Here is a 20731-nt window from a genome sequence, read left to right as displayed (position 1 = left end):
TACGGCCACCCTCATTGTGACCTGTATGGCCGTTGACCAAGTATGCATGCATTCACTTTGTGTGTGTGTGTGTGTGTGTGTGTGTGTGTAAAAGCCACAAATATTATGTGACACGCTGTTAGTATGGAGGAAAAGCGGACGTGACGACAGGTTGTCGAGAACGCTAAAGGCAGTGCTTTACATGCACGCCCCATATATAGTTGTCCAGGTGGAAATCGGTAGAAATTTGGGAGAATGGTTGCCCCGGGAGATTTTCGGGAGGGGCACTGAACTTTTGGAGTCTACCGGGAAAATTAGGAGGGTTGGCAAGTATGAGTATTAGCGGTGAATGTGGTGTTAAAGCGGCACCAACGCTGTACAACACCGGCGGGCCAGCTCTAATGCTAAATTGATATTACCTCAAGGGCCAAATTAAATTACACGGCGGGCCAAATTTGGCCCGCGGGCCAGAGTTTGACACCCATGCTGTACACTGTTTGTTTGTCTAATCTTGAACAGGTTTGTGCTGAAAACAAAGTTTCGTTGTACTTGTGCAATGACAATAAAGACCTATCCTATCCAATTTTAGTGTTGCCAATCAACCTATCCTCAAGTGCATCTATTTCCCATTTAAGTAATTATTTCAATATTTATTTAACTGTGCCCCCTTTGACTCAATAATAACGATAATTGGGACTTATGAAGAATACGCACCAAACATGCAATGCACGAGGCATTCACGATCCCTCCGAAAATCTAGTGTCAGAGATAAACTAACACAATGAGGCAGGCAAAATAAATAAAAAATACTTCAAATTCGTTTCAAAGTCACCCCTCGTCTTTCTTATCAGACTGCATATCATAAATAATACATGTATGGCTTTTCGAAGTAAGATTGCATTTAACGGTGCTGACGAGCTGAGACGCTTTGAATGCCTCTCGTCCTGACGCCGTGATCCAACAGGGCGGACGTTGGACTTCTTTACCTTATTTTTGTTTACACCTTCTTTTAACTACTCAGACGGACACCACCCGGCTCGTATAGAGGTAACTTTGTCACGATTATCCAGAGATGTTTTTTTAGACACAAGTCCTGCCTTGTTTGAATCACTCTAAAGCGGTGACGGCTAGTTAGCTTAGCTTCCCTGAGAACGTGTAAATACTGACTTGAAATGACTGCTACTATGTTTGAATATAAACTGTTTACACCTTAAAAGCCTCGGTGTGCTGGCTAGACAAACTCTTAATAAACGTTTGTTTATTAAACTGTTTATAACTTAAAAGCCTCGGTGTGCTGGCTAGACAAACTCTTAATAAACGTTTGTGAACTCAAGTATACTTACAAAACCAACGGTTGACAGCTGTATGGACCAATCAGAGAGGACTACGTCATTACGTAATAATGTCGATATTGTTGACAGTGTCAATCACGATACCGTGTCCTCTCTCCAGGATGACGAGCTGGCAGCTGAGCGCCAAAGAGGAGATGGTGGAGAAGTTTCTGGACGCCGCATCCCGGGGAGACGCCGACCAGGTGTCCTCGCTGCTTTCTCACGCCCCGTCGCTCCTCAACCAGGCAGGACACAGCGGCTGGACGGCGCTGATGCTCGCCGCTCGCAACGGCCATCGGCAGGTGGCGGAAGCGCTCCTATCGCACGGGTACGGACGCTTCCCTCTTTCCCAAAGCGTCCGTCTTGTCACTCGGTTGTTCTCGTGTGTCCAAGCTGCGACAAGTGGTCGGTGAACAGCTCGGGGCAGACCGCCTACGACATCGCCGGCTTCTGGGGCCACAGGCACATCGCCGCGCTGCTGGGCGGGGCCGAGCGAGGCGGGGACCTCGTCCCGCGGGAGAACTACTTCGGCCGGGAGACGCTGGACCGCCTCAGCGCCAAAAGGACCGACAGCCCCTGGCTGGAGGCGAAAAAGACGCACCCCGGCTCCGTCTTTCTCCTGTTCTCGGACCTCAGTCCCATGGTCAGCGGCTCCCGGGAGGACGGCGCCCTGGAGGTCAGACATTTTTCTTCCGAGTTGCCGTCTTGCGGCCTCGCCTTTGATATTCTCACCTGCAGCTGTGTCGCCTCGCCTACGACGCCGTCAAAGATCTTCTCCAGAAGGACGACGTGCTGGTGGTGTTCCTGGGAGTAGACCGGAGCAAAGTGGCGCCCGGTGAGGACCCTCCCGCCTGGTTCGCCGTCAGCACGGATGAGGACGCCGCCGCGCTCCTCCAGCGGTGTCCGGGCAGGAAGTGCTCCTTCCCAAAGTCCGCCCGCAGGGACCTGCTGGCGCTCAGCGAGGAAGATGCCGGTGAGGATGACGCCGACTTCTCCTGAGCATGTGCAGATGACGCCTATTCTCCGGCAGGTGTGCTCGCTCCGGCCCGATCGCTGCTGGCGTGGCACGCTCGGTACGGCTTCTGCGCCACCTGCGGGAGCGCCACCCAGGTGGAGGAGGGCGGGCACAAAAGGAGCTGCCGAAACGCCGCCTGCAAGAGCCTGCAGGGGGTCCACAACACCTGTTACCCCCGTGTTGGTACGGAGATCCCGCCCACTCCACAGTCCCCGCCCACCCCGACTCACCGTATGTTTCAGACCCGGTGGTCATCATGCTGGTCGTGCATCCTGACGGGAACCAGTGTCTGCTGGGCCGGAAGAACGTCTTCCCAAAGGGAATGTTCTCCTGCCTGGCCGGATTCGTAGAACCTGGTAAGGACGCACGCGCGCCCGCTCCCGACAGCTACGTCACCTCATTGTGGGCGTCGCCACAGGCGAGACGCTGGAGGCGGCGGTGAGGCGGGAGGTGGAGGAGGAGAGCGGCGTGAAGGCGGGAGCGGTCCAGTACGTGGCGTGCCAGCCCTGGCCCATGCCCTCGCAGCTCATGATCGGCTGCCTCGCCGTCGCCGTGACGACAGACATCACCGTGGACCACAACGAGATTGAGGACGCCCGATGGTTCCCACGGCAACAGGTACCTTCCGTAGCACTGCTCAGAAGCTACTCCGCTTCAACGGAAGCTGCAAAAAACCAACGCACATTGAACGCATCAGACCTTGATCGTTTCCTGCTAGTAAAGGGGTGTCCAAACTACAAGTTTTAAAGGCCTACTGAAACCCACTACTACCCACCACGCAGTCTGATAATATAAATTAACATTGCAACACATGCCAATACGCCCGGTTTAGTTTACTAAATTGCAATTTTTAATTTCCCGCGAGGTATCCTGTTGAAAACGTCGCGGAATGATGATGCTTATGTGGACGCGGGCTTGTGACGTTATTGGTTGGAGCGAACATTTCAGCCAAACACCACACACGGGTAAAAGTCGTCTCTTTTCATCGCATAATAATTACACAGTATTTTGGACAACTGTGTTGGTGAATCTTTGGCAATTTGTTCAATTAATAATGGAGACGTCAAATAAGAATGCTGTTGGTGGAAAGCGGTGGATTGCAGCTGCCGTTAGCAAAACAAACACAGCCGGTGTTTCTTTGTTTGTTGTGAAGCTTTAACACAGAGCGGTCAAGCGAACGTGTTCCTCTACGACAATCAGCAAATTTTTGGATGGGAAAATTGTGATATTAAGTCGGCTCTTACCGGAGACTTCAGTGGATTATGCGACCTCCTCCTGCAGCTCAATAAGGCAGCTGTGATCTTCCCTCCTATACTTCTCTCAGAGACACTGGCCTTCACCGCAGCCATCCGCCTGCAGGTATGACTTTATAATCTCACTAAAACACTATTAAAACAATAAGCAGATAAGGGATCTTCCAGAATTATCCTAGTAAATGTGTCTAATTACATCCGAAACGCTCCAACTGCCGCCTGGAGCCATCGCCTTATCTTGTTTTTTCTTTCTTTTTTTTTTTAAGTGCTTCACTCTAACTTTCCTCATCCACAAATCTCTCATCCTTGCTCAAATTAATGGGGGAATTGACGCTTTCTCGGTCCGAATAGCTCTTGCTGCTGGAGGCTATGATTATAAACAATGTGAGGATGTGAGGAGCCCTACAAACCGTGACGTCACACGCACATCGAAAGCTACTTCCGGTAAAGGCGAGGCTTTTTTATTAGCGACCAAAAGTTGCGAACTTTATCGTTGATGTTCTTTACTTAATCCTTTCAGCAAAAATATGGCAATATCGCGAAATGATCAAGTATGACACATAGAATGGACCTCCTATCCCTGTTTAAATAAGAAAATCTCATTTCAGTAGGCCTTTAATGAAGAATCTGGCCCATTCCAAATATCTGACAATTTAAGTGCTGAAATTTTACCGCCATCTTGTGGACAACATGAGTAAGTCAGGTTAATGACCATGCATTGCACATAGAAGAGTACACAACGCAGCCTTTTTTCATATATGACCCAATCCAAACAACCTTTCCCACTCATTGCGTAAGTAAACCGAGACAAAATGTCAACACATAACACAACCTGCTCACTGAACTTTGTGGATATGATAAAAATGTCCAAGCATAACACATGATAAAAAATAAAAATTACACCCATTTAAATCCATAGCAATGCACGATGGGAAAAATGCAAAACACTCTCCACACGTATCCGTGTTAGGTGCATTTTAGCTGCATGATCTTTCTGATTGATTACAAAACTTTAGATAGGTCACGGAAGTAAACAAGTTAGGCGTCTTAACTTTTATATTACCCTGTATTAGAGGCTGTGTGTGTCTGTGTGTACAATCATGTAGGCCCAATGGAGATTGTTGTTGTGCGTCACAAGCTTCTTGCAGCTAGCATCCAATGAGTGAACACACAGAGCACGCACGCATATATATATATATATATATATATATATATAAATATATATTATACATATACATAATATATATACACACATATACATGATATATACACATACATATATACATACACACATATATATATACACACATACATATATATATATATACTGTACATACATACACACACATATATACATACACATATATATATATATATACACACACAAATATATATATATATATATATACATAATAACTTCACGGTGGAAGAGGGGTTAGTGCGTCTGCCTCACAATACAAAGGTCCTGCAGTCCTGGGTTCAAATCCAGGCAGGGGATCTTTCTGTGTGGAGTTTGCATGTTCTCCCCGTGAATGCGTGTGTTCCCTCCGGGTACTCCGGCTTCCTCCCACTTCCAAAGACATGCACCTGGGGATAGGTTGATTGGCAACACTAAAAATTGGCCCTAGTGTGTGAATGTGAGTGTGAATGTTGTCTATCTGTGTTGGCCCTCCGATGAGGTGGCGACTTGTCCAGGGTGTACCCCGCCTTCCGCCCGATTGTAGCTGAGATAGGCGCCAGCGCCCCCCGCGACCCCAAAAGGGAATAAGCGGTAGAAAATGAATGGATGGATATATATACACACATACATACATATATATATATATATATATATACTGTACATACACACACATATATACATACACATATATACACACACAAATATATATAGATACATATATATATATATATATACACACTCAAATATATTTACATATATATACACACATTTACAAATATGTACTATATATATGTACCTATATATATATATATATATATATATATATATATATATATATATATATATATATATATATATATATATATATATATATATAGGTATAGCATATATGTATGCATAACATATACATACATGTAAATGTTATTGTGTATGTACAATGTACATATACAATATACATATATATTATACAAATATATGTATAATATATATAACATATATATATGTACAATATACATATAATGTATATATATACACAATATACATATACATACATATAACATATATGCACAATATACATATATATTATACATATACACATATATATAAATATATATATATATTACTTTATATACAGTCGGCCATATATATATTTTTTTATGCGGTCCACTAGTCATGAAGCTCGGACACCCCTGTGCTAGTACGTCCTATAGATGCGTGTGTAAACCTTGTGATGGACATGTGCCGGCAGGTGATAGAGGCTCTGCTCAGAGAATCCAGCCAAGGACTGTTCCTCCCTCCCAAGCAGACCATCGCCCACCAGCTCATACGACACTGGATCGGCACCAGCGCCAACCTTTGACCCTCCAGAACCAGACCTGCTTCTTTTTGGTTTTTCGCACATCACAAACATGAGTGCTTGCAGTTGCACCCGCTGCTCGTTGAGAAGTGCAACACATGCTCTCGTCACTAGATATGTTGCACTTTTGAAAAATAATATCTACAGTGCTAAAGTCTGCTACACCGGTTCTCCTGCTACCTCTTCTTATGCTCTTGCAGACCAGGTGTGTTATGTGTGCGGAATTAACAGGAAGCACCACAAATACGTACAGAGCTGTGGGAAACACTGGAAAGATTTTTTTTTTTTTCAAAATAAAGGTTCTCATTTTTATTGCTGTGAAATTACCGCCATGTCATGTGACTGAACACATTTCATAATATGTAGACGGTATGAATGACATGTATGATGGAAAGAGATGAATAAATATGACTCACCACTTCATCGCTCTGGCTGCAGTTCATCTCGTCCACCACCAGGAGCAATCAGTTCATGGGTCACCTGGTTTCCAAGGCGACCAAGACATTGTTCCTTAAATAAGAACAAAAACTGTATTAAGAGGATGTCAACGTCACAGGAAGTAAGATCTTTGTGGACAGGAAGTTGAAAAATAAGGCACTTTGCACAAGGGAGGCGCCAGAAAATAGCAAAAACCAAATGTTTAATTTTTCTTCTTTCGTCAAAGCAACATTTTAGTGCTCTGCTTTTTTCAAATAGAAAAGCCACAAAATAAGTACACACGTTAAAAAAAAAAAGGAAACAGACACGCACACATACAATTAATCCAAATGTTGAACTAATGAAAGTTAAACAAAACAAGCGGAAGTGATTGTTGCGACACTCACACAGAGGAAAAAAGACTTGTCAACGTGCTTTTGTTGATTTCATCGTATTTACACAAACGGACCAGCAGGGGCGTGACGGGGAGCTTTTAATTCTTTGCTGCACCAAAGTCTGAACTCCTCTAAAACAGGAGAGTGTCGTGTTCCTCATGCTTGTGCGCGTGAGGGCATTCTTCCTTTCGCTTTCAAAGTAAAAGCTTGATGGATGGTTTCTACTGTTCCAGGTGGTCTCATGATTTGGATGTGGTTAAAAAAAAAAGGCTGCTCCAGGTGGAGGTCAGGTGATTCTTCTATGGCGTGTTCGGTCACATGACACGTTTACGTTCAAGTTGGTTTGATTGTGTCGACTTCCTTCCACGCGCCGAGGCATCGCTTTGGTTCGAGGCGTATTGCTGAGGTGACGTCCGCGCGTTTTGTCACCTCCCTTCGCGGGCGGCGCTCTGCACTTTGGCGGAAATCCATGATTGGGCGGAGGTGCATAGACGAGGGACACGCGGAGGGCTTCCGAGCGACGTGATTGGACGATAAAACGCTCCTGAGTCAGGAGGTCCGAGGGTCTCGTCCAGGACGCTGAGCGAAGGAGCGTTCATTATGAGAGTGTGTATGTGTGTGTGTGTGTTATTTGTTTCGCAGCAGCTCCAGCTGGTCCTGGTACTCCGTGAAGAGTCTCTGGAATCGCAGGTTCTCTCCGATGACGGGCAACACCTCCCGTAACAACTCCCTCTTACGTAGACCCTGAACGCACCACACAGAAGGCATGTTAGGTATAGGATTTACCTGTAAAAAAGCCAGCACCTGACTGAAAGTGCTCCTGTTTGTGTGTTCTTGTATTTCTACCCCTTCTTGGGACATCAGCAAGGAAAAGTAGCTTTCGTATGAGGACCGGCGAACAAGTAACGCCCAAAGTCATGGTCCCAATACAGAAAAAACATTGCATCTACTAGAGCAGGGGTAGGGAACCTATGGCTCTAGAGCCAGATGTGGCTCTTTTGATGACTGCGTCTGGCTCTCGGATAAATCTGAGCTGACATTGCTTAACACGATAAGTAATGAATAATTCCACTTGTAATCACGGTGTTAAAAATAATGTTCAAAATATAAAACATTCTCATGCATTTTTAATCCATCCATCCGTTGTCTACCGCACCTGTTTAAGAAGTTGCGTTAATGGTAGGAAGGTATTTATTTACTATTGGTTAGTGTGGGGCTTGCCCTCCTGGGGGTTCTTCAGACCACCAAGCACCAACATGAGAGCCTGTTTCAGGGTTACAATATTGTTTTATTTTTTAATAAGTCTCTAAGTTGCTTTCCAGCAATTGTCTTTTTGTCTTTCGTCCTCGCTTGTGCTTTGGCTCCAGCTCCAACCTCGTCTCTCCTCCTGGCTGCTGGTCATTACCGAGCGGCAGGTGATTAGATAACAAGGCCCAGATGGGCCATCTACGCACCTGTCGCTGATTTCGAGGCCGATCCTGGCAACACCCCGCTTCAATGCAGGGCCACAGGCCACACCCCCTCCACAGTTAGCTTCAGAATAACAATGTTATTACAAAAAATATTGTATGGCTCTTACAGAAATACATTTTAAAATAGTTGGCTTCTTGGCTCTCTCAGCCAAAAAGGTTCCCGACCCCTGTACTAGAGAATGTCTCATCAGTGGCCTAGTGGTTAGAGTGTCCGCCCTGAGATCGGTAGGTTGGGAGTTCAAACCCCGGCTGAGTCATACCAAAGACTATAAAAATGGGACCCATTATCTCCCTGCTTGGCCCTCAGCATCAAGGGTTAGAATTGGGGGTTAAATCACCACAAATGATTCCCGCTGCTGCCCACTCCTCCCCCCACCTCCCAGGGGGTGAACAAGGGGATGGGTCAAATGCAGAGGACAAATTTCGCCACACCTAATGTGTGTGTGTGACAATCATTGTTACTTCAACCTCAACTTCAATTTGCACCCCTGGTGGTGAAATCTATCAAAATTAGGGTGGTCACAAAAAGAAGGGATTTTACAAATTCACTGTCTATTTTAAAAGTGCTCCCCCTCTCGTAACATATGAAGTAACAAGCGTGTGTGAAAATTTGAAGTGCTCCCCCTCTGGCCAACATATGTAATAACAAGTGTGTGTCAGAAATAGAAATGTGCCCCCTTTGACCAAAATTAAAATATATTTTTTTGTATAAACATACTGTAATAAAGTAAATAATGAAGATTAAAAAACAAACCTTTTTTTATATTTGCATAGTTTGTAGATATTATTAATGTTGTAAATACAAATCTTTATATATCTAGAAAGGGTGGTCCTAATTAGGTAGGCCTTTTCCTCAGGTCTCAAGAAGGTAACAAATACAAGAATGTGTGTGTGTGTGTGTTCTTTTATTTCGAACCTTCTTGAGACATCAACAAGGAAAAGCAGCTTCCGTATGAGGAGGCGTGAACAAGTTAGGACATATATCATGGTACTAATAGGAAAAAGCATTGCAACTAATAGAGAATGTCTCATTTGCACCCCTAGTGGTGGAAGCTATCAAAAATAGGGTAGTCCCAAAAAGGAGGGGTTTTTAAAATTGACTGTGTGTCGCTTTTAAAAGTGCTCCCTCTCTGGCCAACATATGTAATAACAAGTGTGTGTAAGGAATAGAATTGCGCCCTCTTTGGCCAAAATTAATAAAAAATATAATATTAAAAAAATAAATAGAAAAAATATTTTGAGACATACTTTAATAAATTGAATAATGAAGATTAAAAACCAAAATGTTTTTTATATTTGCATAGTTTGTATATAAGTCAGTTTTATATGCAAGTCAGGACCAAAATCATGGTCCCAATACAGAAAACCATTGCATCTAAAAGATAATGTCTCATTTGCACCCCTGGTTGTGAAATCTATCAAAATTAGGTTGGTCCCAAAAAGGCGGGAATTTTTAAATTGACTGTCAGTTTTAAACATATGAAATAACAAGTGTGTAAAAATTTCAAGTGCTCCCCTTTGGCCAACATATGTAGTAACAAGTGTGTGTAAAAAATAGAAATGCCCCCCCTTTGGCCAAAATTAATTTAAAAAAAATAAAATATAAAGGATTGATACAAACTGTAATAACTTGAAGTAAATAATGAAGATTAAAAACCAAACTTTTTTATATTTACATAGTTTATATATACTATGAATGTTGTAAATACAATTCCTTATATATCTAGAAAGGGTGGTCCTAAAATGGTAGGCATTTTTCAGTGGTCTCAAGAAGGTAAAAAATACAAGAAAGTGCGTGTGTGCAACAAGGAAAAGTACCGTCCGTATGAACAAGTCAGGACCAAAATCATGGTCCCAATACAGAAAACCATGCATCCATCCATTTTCTACCACTTATTCCCTTTTGGGGTCGCGGGGGGCGCTGGTCCCTATCTCAGCTACAATCGGGCGGAAGGCCGGGTACACCCTGGACAAATCGCCACCTCATTGCAGGGCCAACACAGATAGGCAGACAACATTCACACTCACATTCACACACTAGGGCCAATTTAGTGTTGCCAATCAACCTATCCCCAGGTGCATGTCTTTGGAAGTGGGAGGAAGCCCGAGTACCCGGAGGGAACCCACGCATTCACGGGGAGAACACGCAAACTCCACACAGAAAAGATCCCGAGCCTGGATTTGAACCCAGGACTGCAAGACCTTCGTATTGTGAGGCAGACGCACTAACCCCTCTGCCACCGTGAAGCCCATACAGAAAACCATTGCATCTAATAGAGAATGTCTCATTTGCACAATAGAGTGATTTAAGTCTCGTCTTGAGACCCATTTTTATTCTCTGGATTTTAACACTACGTGAGTTGTGTGGTTCACTGTCGCCCTCTGTGTTTTAAAATGTTAATTTCTATTTACTGTTTAAATTGGTTTCACCCTTAAAATCGTTTTTATTCCTATTAATTTTATATTGTTTTTATATGTATTTATTTTTATTTTTTGTTTTTATTCAGTCATTGGTGGAGCTCAGGATTGTACTTGAATGTTGTTTTTAATATTGTTGTGCAGCACTTTGGAAACGTTTTGTTGTTTAAATGTGATTTATAAAATAAAGTGGATTGGATTGGATTAGTGGCGTAATCTATCAAAATTAGGGTGGTCCAAAAAAAGGAGGGATTTTTCAAATCGACTGTGTGTCGGTTTTATTAGTGCTCCCTCTCTGGTCAACATATGAAATAACAAGTGCGTGTAAGAAATTTAAATGCACCCCCTCTGGCCAAAAATTATTAAAAAAAATAAAAGATAAACATGTATAGACAGAAATACTGTAATAACGAAGTAAATAAAGATTAAAAAACAATTATTAAAAAAAAAAAATACATAAAACAGTCTAAAAGCTTACCTTTTTATATTTGCATAGTATGTATATATTATTAATGTTGTAGATACAAATCTTTATACATCTAGAAAGGGTGGTCCTAAAGAGGTAGGCATTTTTCGGAGGTCTCAAGAAGGTAACAAATACAAGAATGTGAGTGTACCAGAGTGGTGGTCTCCCAGGCGGTAGCAGCTGATTTGTGTACAGGACCCAGCAACTCCTTACAAAGTTCTCGCAGTCTAAAATCCGAACCTGACAAGAGCAGAGAGGACCACATCAAACACAATCAGACTCGTTCAAGCCATCCGGTGGTGAACATTTCCCATAATGGAAATGTTCACTGGACAGCGTTCACTACCTTCGTTGACCAGGAAGCGGGCGTAGATGAGCAGCCAGTAGCGGTACTCCGGCGCCGACTGCAAGGTGAGAGCTGAGGCCAGCTGGTTCTCCAGGAAGGCCAACGTCATGCCCTGCTGCAGGTGGTGGGGCGCGGCGGAGAGGCGGGATGCCATGCGACCGGCGCTGTGGGCAGACGGGGTAGCGAGTTAGGTTTGCGTTCTTACATCTTTTGCAAGAGTCTAGTAATATAGAGAACATGTTAGGTATGAAAAACTCTAATCTTATTATTATTAACCCTCTGGAAGGGATCTATGTTTTTTTTAAACTTGAAAAGGAGTGGTAATAGTTTTTTGGTGACACCTCGTCGTCCCAATAAATCATGACGCAGTAAGCTGAATGATGCCAACACGTTTGTTACTGGATACTCTTGCAGACTTTGTATGTGAAAGTAATATACAGTATGTTCATATTGACACGTGCAGTTTTACACTGCAATACTGTTCAATGATTGTCAAGTATCAGGGCTGGATGACTATGGCAAAAATAATAATCACAATTTATTTTGATATTGAAATCACTATAAATGCGATTATTCATTCATTTGAAAACATGAGTGTTTATTATAACTTGTAATATAATTTAGAAGAGCAGCAGACATAATTTAGTCACAAACAAACAAGTAATATAATAGTAGTAATACATTTAAATACAAATTTAATTGAGTTTTTTAAAATGTTTTCCCCGTTTTTTATCTTTTACACTTATTTATAACCACTGTGCTTTTTGTGTCATAAAAACAATTTAATATTTTATTTAAAATATTTTGACCATTGTTTTAAAGTACTGATACATTTACAAAAAATATAAATCAGAATTTATTTTTGTATTGAAATCAGAATAAACGCGATTATTCATTCATTTGAAAATATGAGTATTTATTGTACCACCAAAACTCAACTTCGACTATAATTTAGAAGAACAGCGGACCTAATTTAGTCACAAACAAACAAGTAATAGTAATAACAATACATTAAAATAATAGCAATATAATAGAAATAAAATTTTCATTTCTTAAAATTCTGTTTTTTACCTTTCACACTAATTTAATTACCAAATAGTGTGCTTTTTGGGTCATAAATACCATTAATTAAAATATTTTTTTACCATTTTTTTAAGGTAAAAAAACTGATACTGATACATTTATCAACACATATGCTTTAAGTTTATTATGCCTGTGCAAGGTACTTTTAAAAAAACTTTTATTTTGTTAGCACAGTTAGACCGGATGTTTCGCGCAGCGCTGTTATTGTGAAGTGTTGCAGTTTAATAAATAACAGAAAAGGGCCTCTCAAGTCACGACTGCTGTCCTGTTTGTGCATTGATCTTAAATCCATGATGTCGTTCACAACTACACAAGTGGATGAGATGTGTTGTTGGTGTATGGACTGTTCTTTAATCAAAGTTGACTTATATATAGCCCTTAATTACAAGTGTCTCAAAGGGCTGCACAAGCCAGGGGGGTTAGTGATTATTGATTAGGCATAATAACACTGTGTCAAATTACAAGTAGCAACTTTGGTGACATGCCAAACTTTTCATGGATGTGCTATTTTTTTTCACTTATACCCTCGTCTGTGTCACCGTTACAAGCTCAAGGCATTAGACCCATATTATTTGTTTCTTTTTACCAATGATAATATTTTTATGACCGTAAGAAGCCAAAATCGAATTTTAATCAATTGTCCAGCCCTATAAAGTATGATTAGCGTGTGTGCTTAGCTGTTGTGTAGCTGCTATCTCCTAGTAGCCAAGTGAAAATGCCACACAACTGCTTGTATCGTATATGATATCACACAAACAAACACACACACACACACACAGACAAGTAAACACGCTGCAGGACTGCTTGTATCACACGTGATATCACACACACGTAAACATACCGCACGACTGCTTGTATCGCATATGATATATCACAAAAGTCAACACGCTGCACGACTGCTTGTATCGCACATGATATCATACACAAGTAAACACTCTTCAGGACTTATTGTATCGCACATGATATCACACACAAGCAAACACGCTGCAAGACTGCTTGTATCACACATGATATCACACAAGTAACAAGTAAACATTCTTTAGGACTGTTTGTATCGCACATGAGATCACACACAAGCAAACACGCTGCACGACTGCTTTTATCACACATGATATCACACACAAGTAAACAAGCCGCAGGACTGCTTGTATCGTACATGATATCACACACAAGTAAACTCGCTTTAGGACTGCTTGTATCACACATGATATCGCGCACGAAAACATGCCGCATGACTGCTTGTATCAAACATGATATCACACACAAGTCAACACGCTGTGCGACTGCTTGTATCACACATGATATCACATACAAGTTAACACGCTGCACAGCAAATTGTATCGCATATGATATCACACGCTGCAGGACTGTTTGCATCGCACACAATCAAACACGCTGCAAGACTGCTTGTATCACGAATGATATCACACAAGGAACAAGTAAACACTCTTTAGGACTGTTTGTATCGCACATGATATCACACACAAGCATACACGCTGCACGACTGCTTTTATCACACAAGTAAACACGCCGCAGGACTGCTTGTATTGTACATGATATCACACACAAGTAAACTCGCTTCAGGACTGCTTGTATCACACATGATATAACGCACAAAAACATGCCGCATGACTGCTTGTATCGAACATGATATCACACACAAGTCAACACGCTGTGCGACTGCCTGTATCACACATGATATCACACATAAGTAAACACTCTTCAGGACTGTTTGTATCGCACATGATATCACACACAAGCAAACTTGCTGCACGACTGCTTACATCACACATGATATCACACAAGTAAACACGCCAAAGAACTGTTTGTATCGCACGACTGCTTGTATCGCATATGATATCACATACAAGTTAACACGCTGCACAGCAGCTTGTATCGCGTATGATATCACACGCCGCAGGACTGTTTGCATCGCACGCAAGCAAACACGCTGCACGGCTGCTTGTATCACATAAGTAAAGGCGCCGCAGGACTGTTTGTATCGCACATGGTATCACAGACAAGTTAACCCACTGCAGAACTGCTTGTATCTTGCATGATATCACACACAAGCAAAATCGCTGCAGGACTGCTTGTATCGCACATGATATAACACATTTTACATACATGCTGATATCCCATACAGGATCTTTTTTTTTAATCGAAATTTAAATATTGAATCAGGACATCAAAAAGTGGACCACATTGATGGTAAATGGGTTATACTTGTGTAGCGCGTTTCTACCTTCAAGGTACTCAAAGCGCTTTGACACTATTTGCACATTCACACACTGATGGCGGGAGCTGCCATGCAAGGCCCTAACCCCCATTAGGAGCAAGGGTGAAGTGTCTTGCTCAAGGACACAACGGACGTGACGAGGTTGGTAGGAGGTGGGGATTGAACCAGGAACCCTCAAGGTTGCTGGCACGGCCACTGTCCCAACCGCGTCACACCGTCAACATGCTGATCCCTCTTGCTGTGCCTTCTCATGCTCTGACAGAACCGACGTGTGATAATGTGTTTACGAGCGAGGTGGCACCAAATCTAAGATCACTTTCAGGTGGACACTGGAGGAAAGAGGTCAAAGTAAGAGTCCGTACTTGAGGCCGCGTCCCTGCATGGTGGCCAGAGGCCCCGAGGAGCCAGGTGCATCCTGGGTGGGGAGACAGCTCCTGAAGTCGGCACACTGGACAAGACAGTCCCCTCGATCCGCGATCAGGGTCCTGGAGTCAAGGCGAGAGCCCAAAGAGTCAACCGGGCTGTGCTGGTTGGAGGGTCATTTAAACTGCGCGGGTCTCACCAGGTCTCCAGGGACCAGCTGAAGCAGAAAGACTTGCCATTGGACAGACCGATGACGGGGACGCCCTGCTGAGTCAGCAAAGACTGAGACACTGTCGCCTCGGAACCTGCGCGCACACACACATCACATAAATAGATACAGATGCACATACACACAAGTTACACATACACAAACATTACACGTTATACACACACACACACACACACACACACACATACATATAGATACACATTTATACACACACATTACACGTTACACATACGGATACACGTACAGATACACACGTTACACAAACACACATCACACATAGATACACATTCATTCATACAAACACACACACACACATGTACACATTCATACACACACAATACACGTTACACTACGGATCCAGATACACATACACACATTACATGTAACACACACATACATCACACATATAGATACACATTCATACACACACACACACATTACACAGTCATACACACACATTACACATTACACATACGGATACACATGTTCATACACACACACACACACATATAGATACACATTCATACACATACATTAAACGTTACACATACGGATACACGTACAGATACACACGTTACACACACACACATCACACATAGATACACATTCATTCATACAAACACACACACATATGTACACATTCATACACACACATTACACGTTACACATACGGGTACAGATACACATACACACATTACACACACATCACACATATAGATACACATTCATACACACACACACACACACATTACACATACTCATACACACACATTACACGTTACACATACAGATAAACACACACATGTTACACACACATTACACACGCATCACTCGTTACACACACACACACACACACACACACACACACACACACACACACACACACACACACACACACACACACACACAGGATTCAAACGTGCTGTTTGAAGGTGGGAGGAAACAGGAAGTAGCGGCAAGAGCCTCACCGGACAAAATGGTCATGAGCGACTCATTCTTGACCAGAGCCTTCTGCTTGTGGACGTCCCTGCGTGGCGTCAAAAAAGCAGCTGTCGGTCACATGACCCCATGATGACACGGGAAGGTGAGGTCACGTATTGAACTCACCACACAGACAGCGTTGCCCCGGCCGTCAGCGCCATGACGTAGTGGGCGGAGCAGTCGAGGGCTGACACGGGCGCGGCCAGCTGGATGCAAGGCAGGAGGCGGCGGCCGCAGGAAGAGAAGACGGAGAGCATCCGGTCCTCGCACGCCACGGCGACGACGTCGCTGTGGAGCGCAAAGTTCGAATCTGGTCACATGACATCCTTTTTTTAAATCCCTTCAGAGAGGCGCTACCTGCTTCCTGCTGCGGCGAGCACCGAGCTGGACAGCAGCGTGTTCCAGTCGTGTCCGTCTCGGGAACATCGGAGCTGACTGAGCCTCGAGCCCGCCACCGCCGTTACCTCGTTCTCGACCTCCAGGAAGACGGACGGCTCCATGCCCACCTGCGCACAAAACACCTGAGTCAGCACGCAGTTCTGTGGCGTGCGTTTGGCGTAGGCGCCGTGGCGTCACCTGGAGGCTGAAGGCCTTCTGGAAGCTCGGCGTGGGCAGTTTGAAGACAATCGCTGGCGCCGCAGTCGACGCCGCCAGTCTGACGGGCTCTCGCTCGGGGGGCGAAGTAATCTGATGGTCAAAAAACACACTCTGCACTGATACTAGGCAACATGACATCTTTCCCGCCATCTCTCTACCTGCGTGAAGGGCTGGGCGATGGGCGGGGCCATCTTGTCTTTCCTGGGCCGCCCCTTCTTCCTCTTCTCCACGACCTCGGCGGCGTCCATCAGCAGCTCGGGTTTCCGTTTGCACAAGGCCAGGTTCTTGTTGATGGCGGCCATCTTGTCCTCACTGTCGCTGCTGGTGTCTTCTTTGGCCTTTACTTCTTTCAGCGCGGACGCGACATCTTTAGGCCTGGTGGGGGCGTGTCAACACGGGGTTAGCGCAGTGGATCTCCATTATTTTCTGTCACGCGCCCCAAGGGGACAGAATTCTTGCACACCCCCTCAAAGATGTTTGTTTTTGTATCTATGTTGCAGGATAGTTCTTTACTAACATTAAAGATGCTATCATGCTATTGCCTCTCACGACCCCCTTGATTTGAATGTTTATTATTGTATCTATATGTTGCAAGATGATTCCTTACTAACACTAAAGATGCTGTCATGCTATTACCTCTCACACCCCGCCCTGAATGTAATGTTATTTTTTTTCATCTATGTGTTTCAAGACAATTCTTTACTAACACTTCAGATGCTATTATGCTATTGCCTCTCAATCCCCCCTGAATTTAATGTTAATTTTTGTATTTACATGTTTCAAGATAGTTCTTTACTAACACTAAAGATGCTAACATGATATTGCCTCTCACGGTCCCCCTGAATTTAATGTTAATTTTTGTATCTATATGTTTCAAGATAGTTCTTTACTGACAATAAAGATGATATCATGCTATTGCCTCTCACGCCCCCTTGAATTTAATGTTTATTTTATTATTTATCCGTTTCAAGACAGTTTTTACTAACACTTCAGATGCTATTATGCTATTGCCTCTCACGCACCCCCTGAATTTAATGTCAATTTTTGTATTTACATGTTTCAAGATAGTTATTTACTAACACTAAAGATGCTATCATGATATTGCCTCTCACGGCCCCCCTGAATTTAATGTTTATTTTATTATTTATCCGTTTCAAGACAGTTTTTACTAACACTTCAGATGCTATTATGCTATTGCCTCTCACGCACCCCCTGAATTTAATGTTTATTAATTAATTTATCCGTTTCAAGACAGTTTTTACTAACACCACAAATGCTATCATGCTATTACCTTCCACACACCCCTAAATTTAATGTTCTTTTTTTCATCTGTGTTTCAAGACAATTCTTTACTAACACTACAGATGCTATTATGCTATTGCCTCTCAAACCCCCCTGAATTTAATGTTAATTTTTGTATTTACATGATTCAAGATAGTTCTTTACTAACACTAAAGATGCTATCATGATATTGCCTCATACCCCCCTGAATTTAATGTTTATTTGTGTATCTATATGTTTCAAGATATTTCTTTACTAACACTAAAGATGCTGTCATGCTATTGCCTCTCACGCCCCCTTCCTGAATTTAATGTCTATCTTATTATTTATCAGTTTCAAGACAGTTTTTAATAACACTTCAGAATCAGAAATACTTTAATAATCCCAGAGGGGAAATTAACAGATACTATGCTATTGCCTCTCACGCACCCCCTGAATTTAATGCTTATTAATTTATTTATCTGTTTCAAGACAGTTTTTACTAACACTACAAATGCTACCATGCTATTACCTCCCAAAACCCCCTGAATTTTTTTTTTAATCTGTGTGTTTCAAGACAATTTTTTATTAACACTACAGATGCTATTATGCTATTGCCTCTCAACCCCCCCTGTTAATTGTTGTATTTACATGTTTCAAGATAGTTCTTTACTAACGCTAAAGATGCAATCATGATATTGCCTCTCACACACCCCCTGAATTTAATGTTTATTTGTGTATCTATATGTTTCAAGATATTTCTTTACTAACACTAAATATCCTATCATGCTATTGCCCCTCACGCCCCCTTCCTGAATTGAATGTTTATTTTTATATCTATATGTTTCAAGATAGTCCTTTACTAAGACTAAATATGCTATCATGCTATTGCCTCTTACGCCCCCCTGAAATTAATGTTTATTATTTGATCTATATGTTTCAAGACAGTTACTAACACTACAGATGCTATTATGACAGAATTTTTCACGGCACCCCTGGATTGTTTATAAATATATATGTATGTGTTAGGATGTACACCAGGGGTGCCCATTACGTCGAACACGAGCTACCAGTCGACCGCGGGGGGTGTGTCAGTCGATCTCGAGCCAGGCTTTTAAAGAAAATAGACCTAAAAATTAGTGATCATCAGTCTTCACCAAGACGTCACTTAAATGACATTCACGGTACCGGAGGGTCTTGTGAGATGACGCTGGCTGCTGCAAGATCATTATTATTAAAATATGACCGAGAGGAAGGCGAGAAACACTTTTTATTTCAACAGACTCTCGCGCCGTACCTTCCGTCAAAACTCTAAAGGCCGACTGCACATTTCCTATCTTCACAATAAAAGCCCTGCTTCATGCTGCCTGCGCTAACTAAATACAGAGTCTCAGAAAACTGGCGTGCGCAAGCGATCCCTCAGAAAGCTGGCGTGCACATCACTTGTGCACGCCAGCTTTCCAAGACTCTTATTTTGTTAGCGCAGGCAGCATGAAGCAGGGCTTTTATTGTGAAGATAGGAAATGTGCAGTCGGCCTTTAGAGTTTTGACGGAAGGGACGGCGCGAAAGTCTGTTGAAATAAAAAGTGTCCCTCGCTTTCCTCTCTGTCATTTTTTCATAATAATGAACAGGCAGCAGCCAGCGTCATCTCACAAGACCCTCGGGTGCCGTGAATGTCAATCAAGCAAGCTACGCAATTTGCCGCCAATGTTTTTCTTGTAAAGTGTATGGAAGCTGGATGAATTAGATGCCAAAAAACAACCACTTTCATGTGGTATTGTACAGAAAGGACAACTTTTTTTCTCCTCCATTTGAAAATGTGGGCGTTATCATCATTACTGTCTGATTCCAATCAATGCAAGTCATCAGAATCAGGTAATACACCAACTTATATTCTTGTCTTCGTGAAAGAAAGACATCTATATGTGTTACACATGCTTGTATTATCATTAAACACATTTAACTTGTTTACAAAAATGTCTCTTTCATAAATAAATATAAATGATATATATAAATGAGGTAGATCCCCTCGAGTTGGTCAATTGAAAAGTAGCTCGCCTGCAGAAAAAGTGTGGGCACCCCTGATGTACACCATTGCCTCTCACACCTCCCCAAGGGGGCCCACCCCACTATTTGAGAAACACTGGGTCAATAAGGAGAGTTATGGATCAAGAGTATTTCAACGAGTACACCCACCTGTCAAGAGGCGTGAGACCGGTAGTGGAGCAAATGGCGGCCGTGACACCCGGCGTGGCCTTTGACCTCTCTGTGAACCTGGAGTCCAACGCTTTCATCGGCTCAATCTTGGAGGCGCCAGGCAGCAGCAGATTGGACTTGATGCTGGAGAAA

General features: G+C 42.8%; 2 protein-coding genes across 3 annotated transcripts in view; one reads left to right on the top strand and one right to left on the bottom strand.

Annotated features, from left to right (window-relative positions):
* Positions 1 to 874: 874 nt before the first annotated feature.
* nudt12 (nudix (nucleoside diphosphate linked moiety X)-type motif 12) lies at positions 875 to 6538 on the top strand. The gene is made up of 8 exons (XM_061896524.1): positions 875 to 1026; positions 1432 to 1638; positions 1704 to 1986; positions 2049 to 2283; positions 2341 to 2508; positions 2568 to 2681; positions 2744 to 2943; positions 6008 to 6538. The coding sequence occupies exons 2-8, from the start codon at positions 1433 to 1435 to the stop codon at positions 6116 to 6118; spliced, it is 1317 nt and encodes a 438-aa protein (XP_061752508.1). The 5' UTR covers positions 875 to 1026; position 1432; the 3' UTR covers positions 6119 to 6538.
* Positions 6539 to 6738: 200 nt separating this feature from the next.
* Positions 6739 to 20731, bottom strand: part of LOC133550547 (protein HIRA) — a 34528-nt gene continuing 20535 nt past the window's right edge. The window contains exons 15-25 of one of the 2 annotated variants that reach the window (XM_061896514.1): positions 20579 to 20722; positions 17280 to 17496; positions 17101 to 17232; positions 16882 to 17030; positions 16651 to 16812; positions 16512 to 16570; positions 15514 to 15619; positions 15314 to 15436; positions 11630 to 11793; positions 11435 to 11523; positions 6739 to 7671 (exon numbers count right to left, since the gene is read on the bottom strand). In XM_061896514.1, the coding sequence (XP_061752498.1) occupies positions 7555 to 7671; positions 11435 to 11523; positions 11630 to 11793; positions 15314 to 15436; positions 15514 to 15619; positions 16512 to 16570; positions 16651 to 16812; positions 16882 to 17030; positions 17101 to 17232; positions 17280 to 17496; positions 20579 to 20722 (1462 nt within the window). In that variant the 3' untranslated portion in view covers positions 6739 to 7554. The remainder of the gene's footprint in view (positions 7672 to 11434; positions 11524 to 11629; positions 11794 to 15313; positions 15437 to 15513; positions 15620 to 16511; positions 16571 to 16650; positions 16813 to 16881; positions 17031 to 17100; positions 17233 to 17279; positions 17497 to 20578; positions 20723 to 20731) is intronic. The other variant, XM_061896516.1, reaches the window with a different exon arrangement.

Source organism: Nerophis ophidion, linkage group LG01 (genome assembly GCF_033978795.1).
Source record: "Nerophis ophidion isolate RoL-2023_Sa linkage group LG01, RoL_Noph_v1.0, whole genome shotgun sequence".
NCBI lineage: Eukaryota > Metazoa > Chordata > Actinopteri > Syngnathiformes > Syngnathidae > Nerophis > Nerophis ophidion.
Note: the sequence above shows the minus strand (reverse complement) of the source record. Positions and strands in the feature narration are given on the sequence as shown.

Bases quoted from the DNA above. Each gene is read 5' to 3' on its own strand.
- nudt12 (XM_061896524.1), top strand. From the start codon at position 1,433: ATGACGAGCTGGCAGCTGAGCGCCAAAGAGGAGATGGTGGAGAAGTTT. The intron at 1,987-2,048 runs GTCAGACATTTT...TCTCACCTGCAG, and splicing joins GGGAGGACGGCGCCCTGGAG to CTGTGTCGCCTCGCCTACGA. The intron at 2,284-2,340 runs GTGAGGATGACG...ATTCTCCGGCAG, and splicing joins GCTCAGCGAGGAAGATGCCG to GTGTGCTCGCTCCGGCCCGA.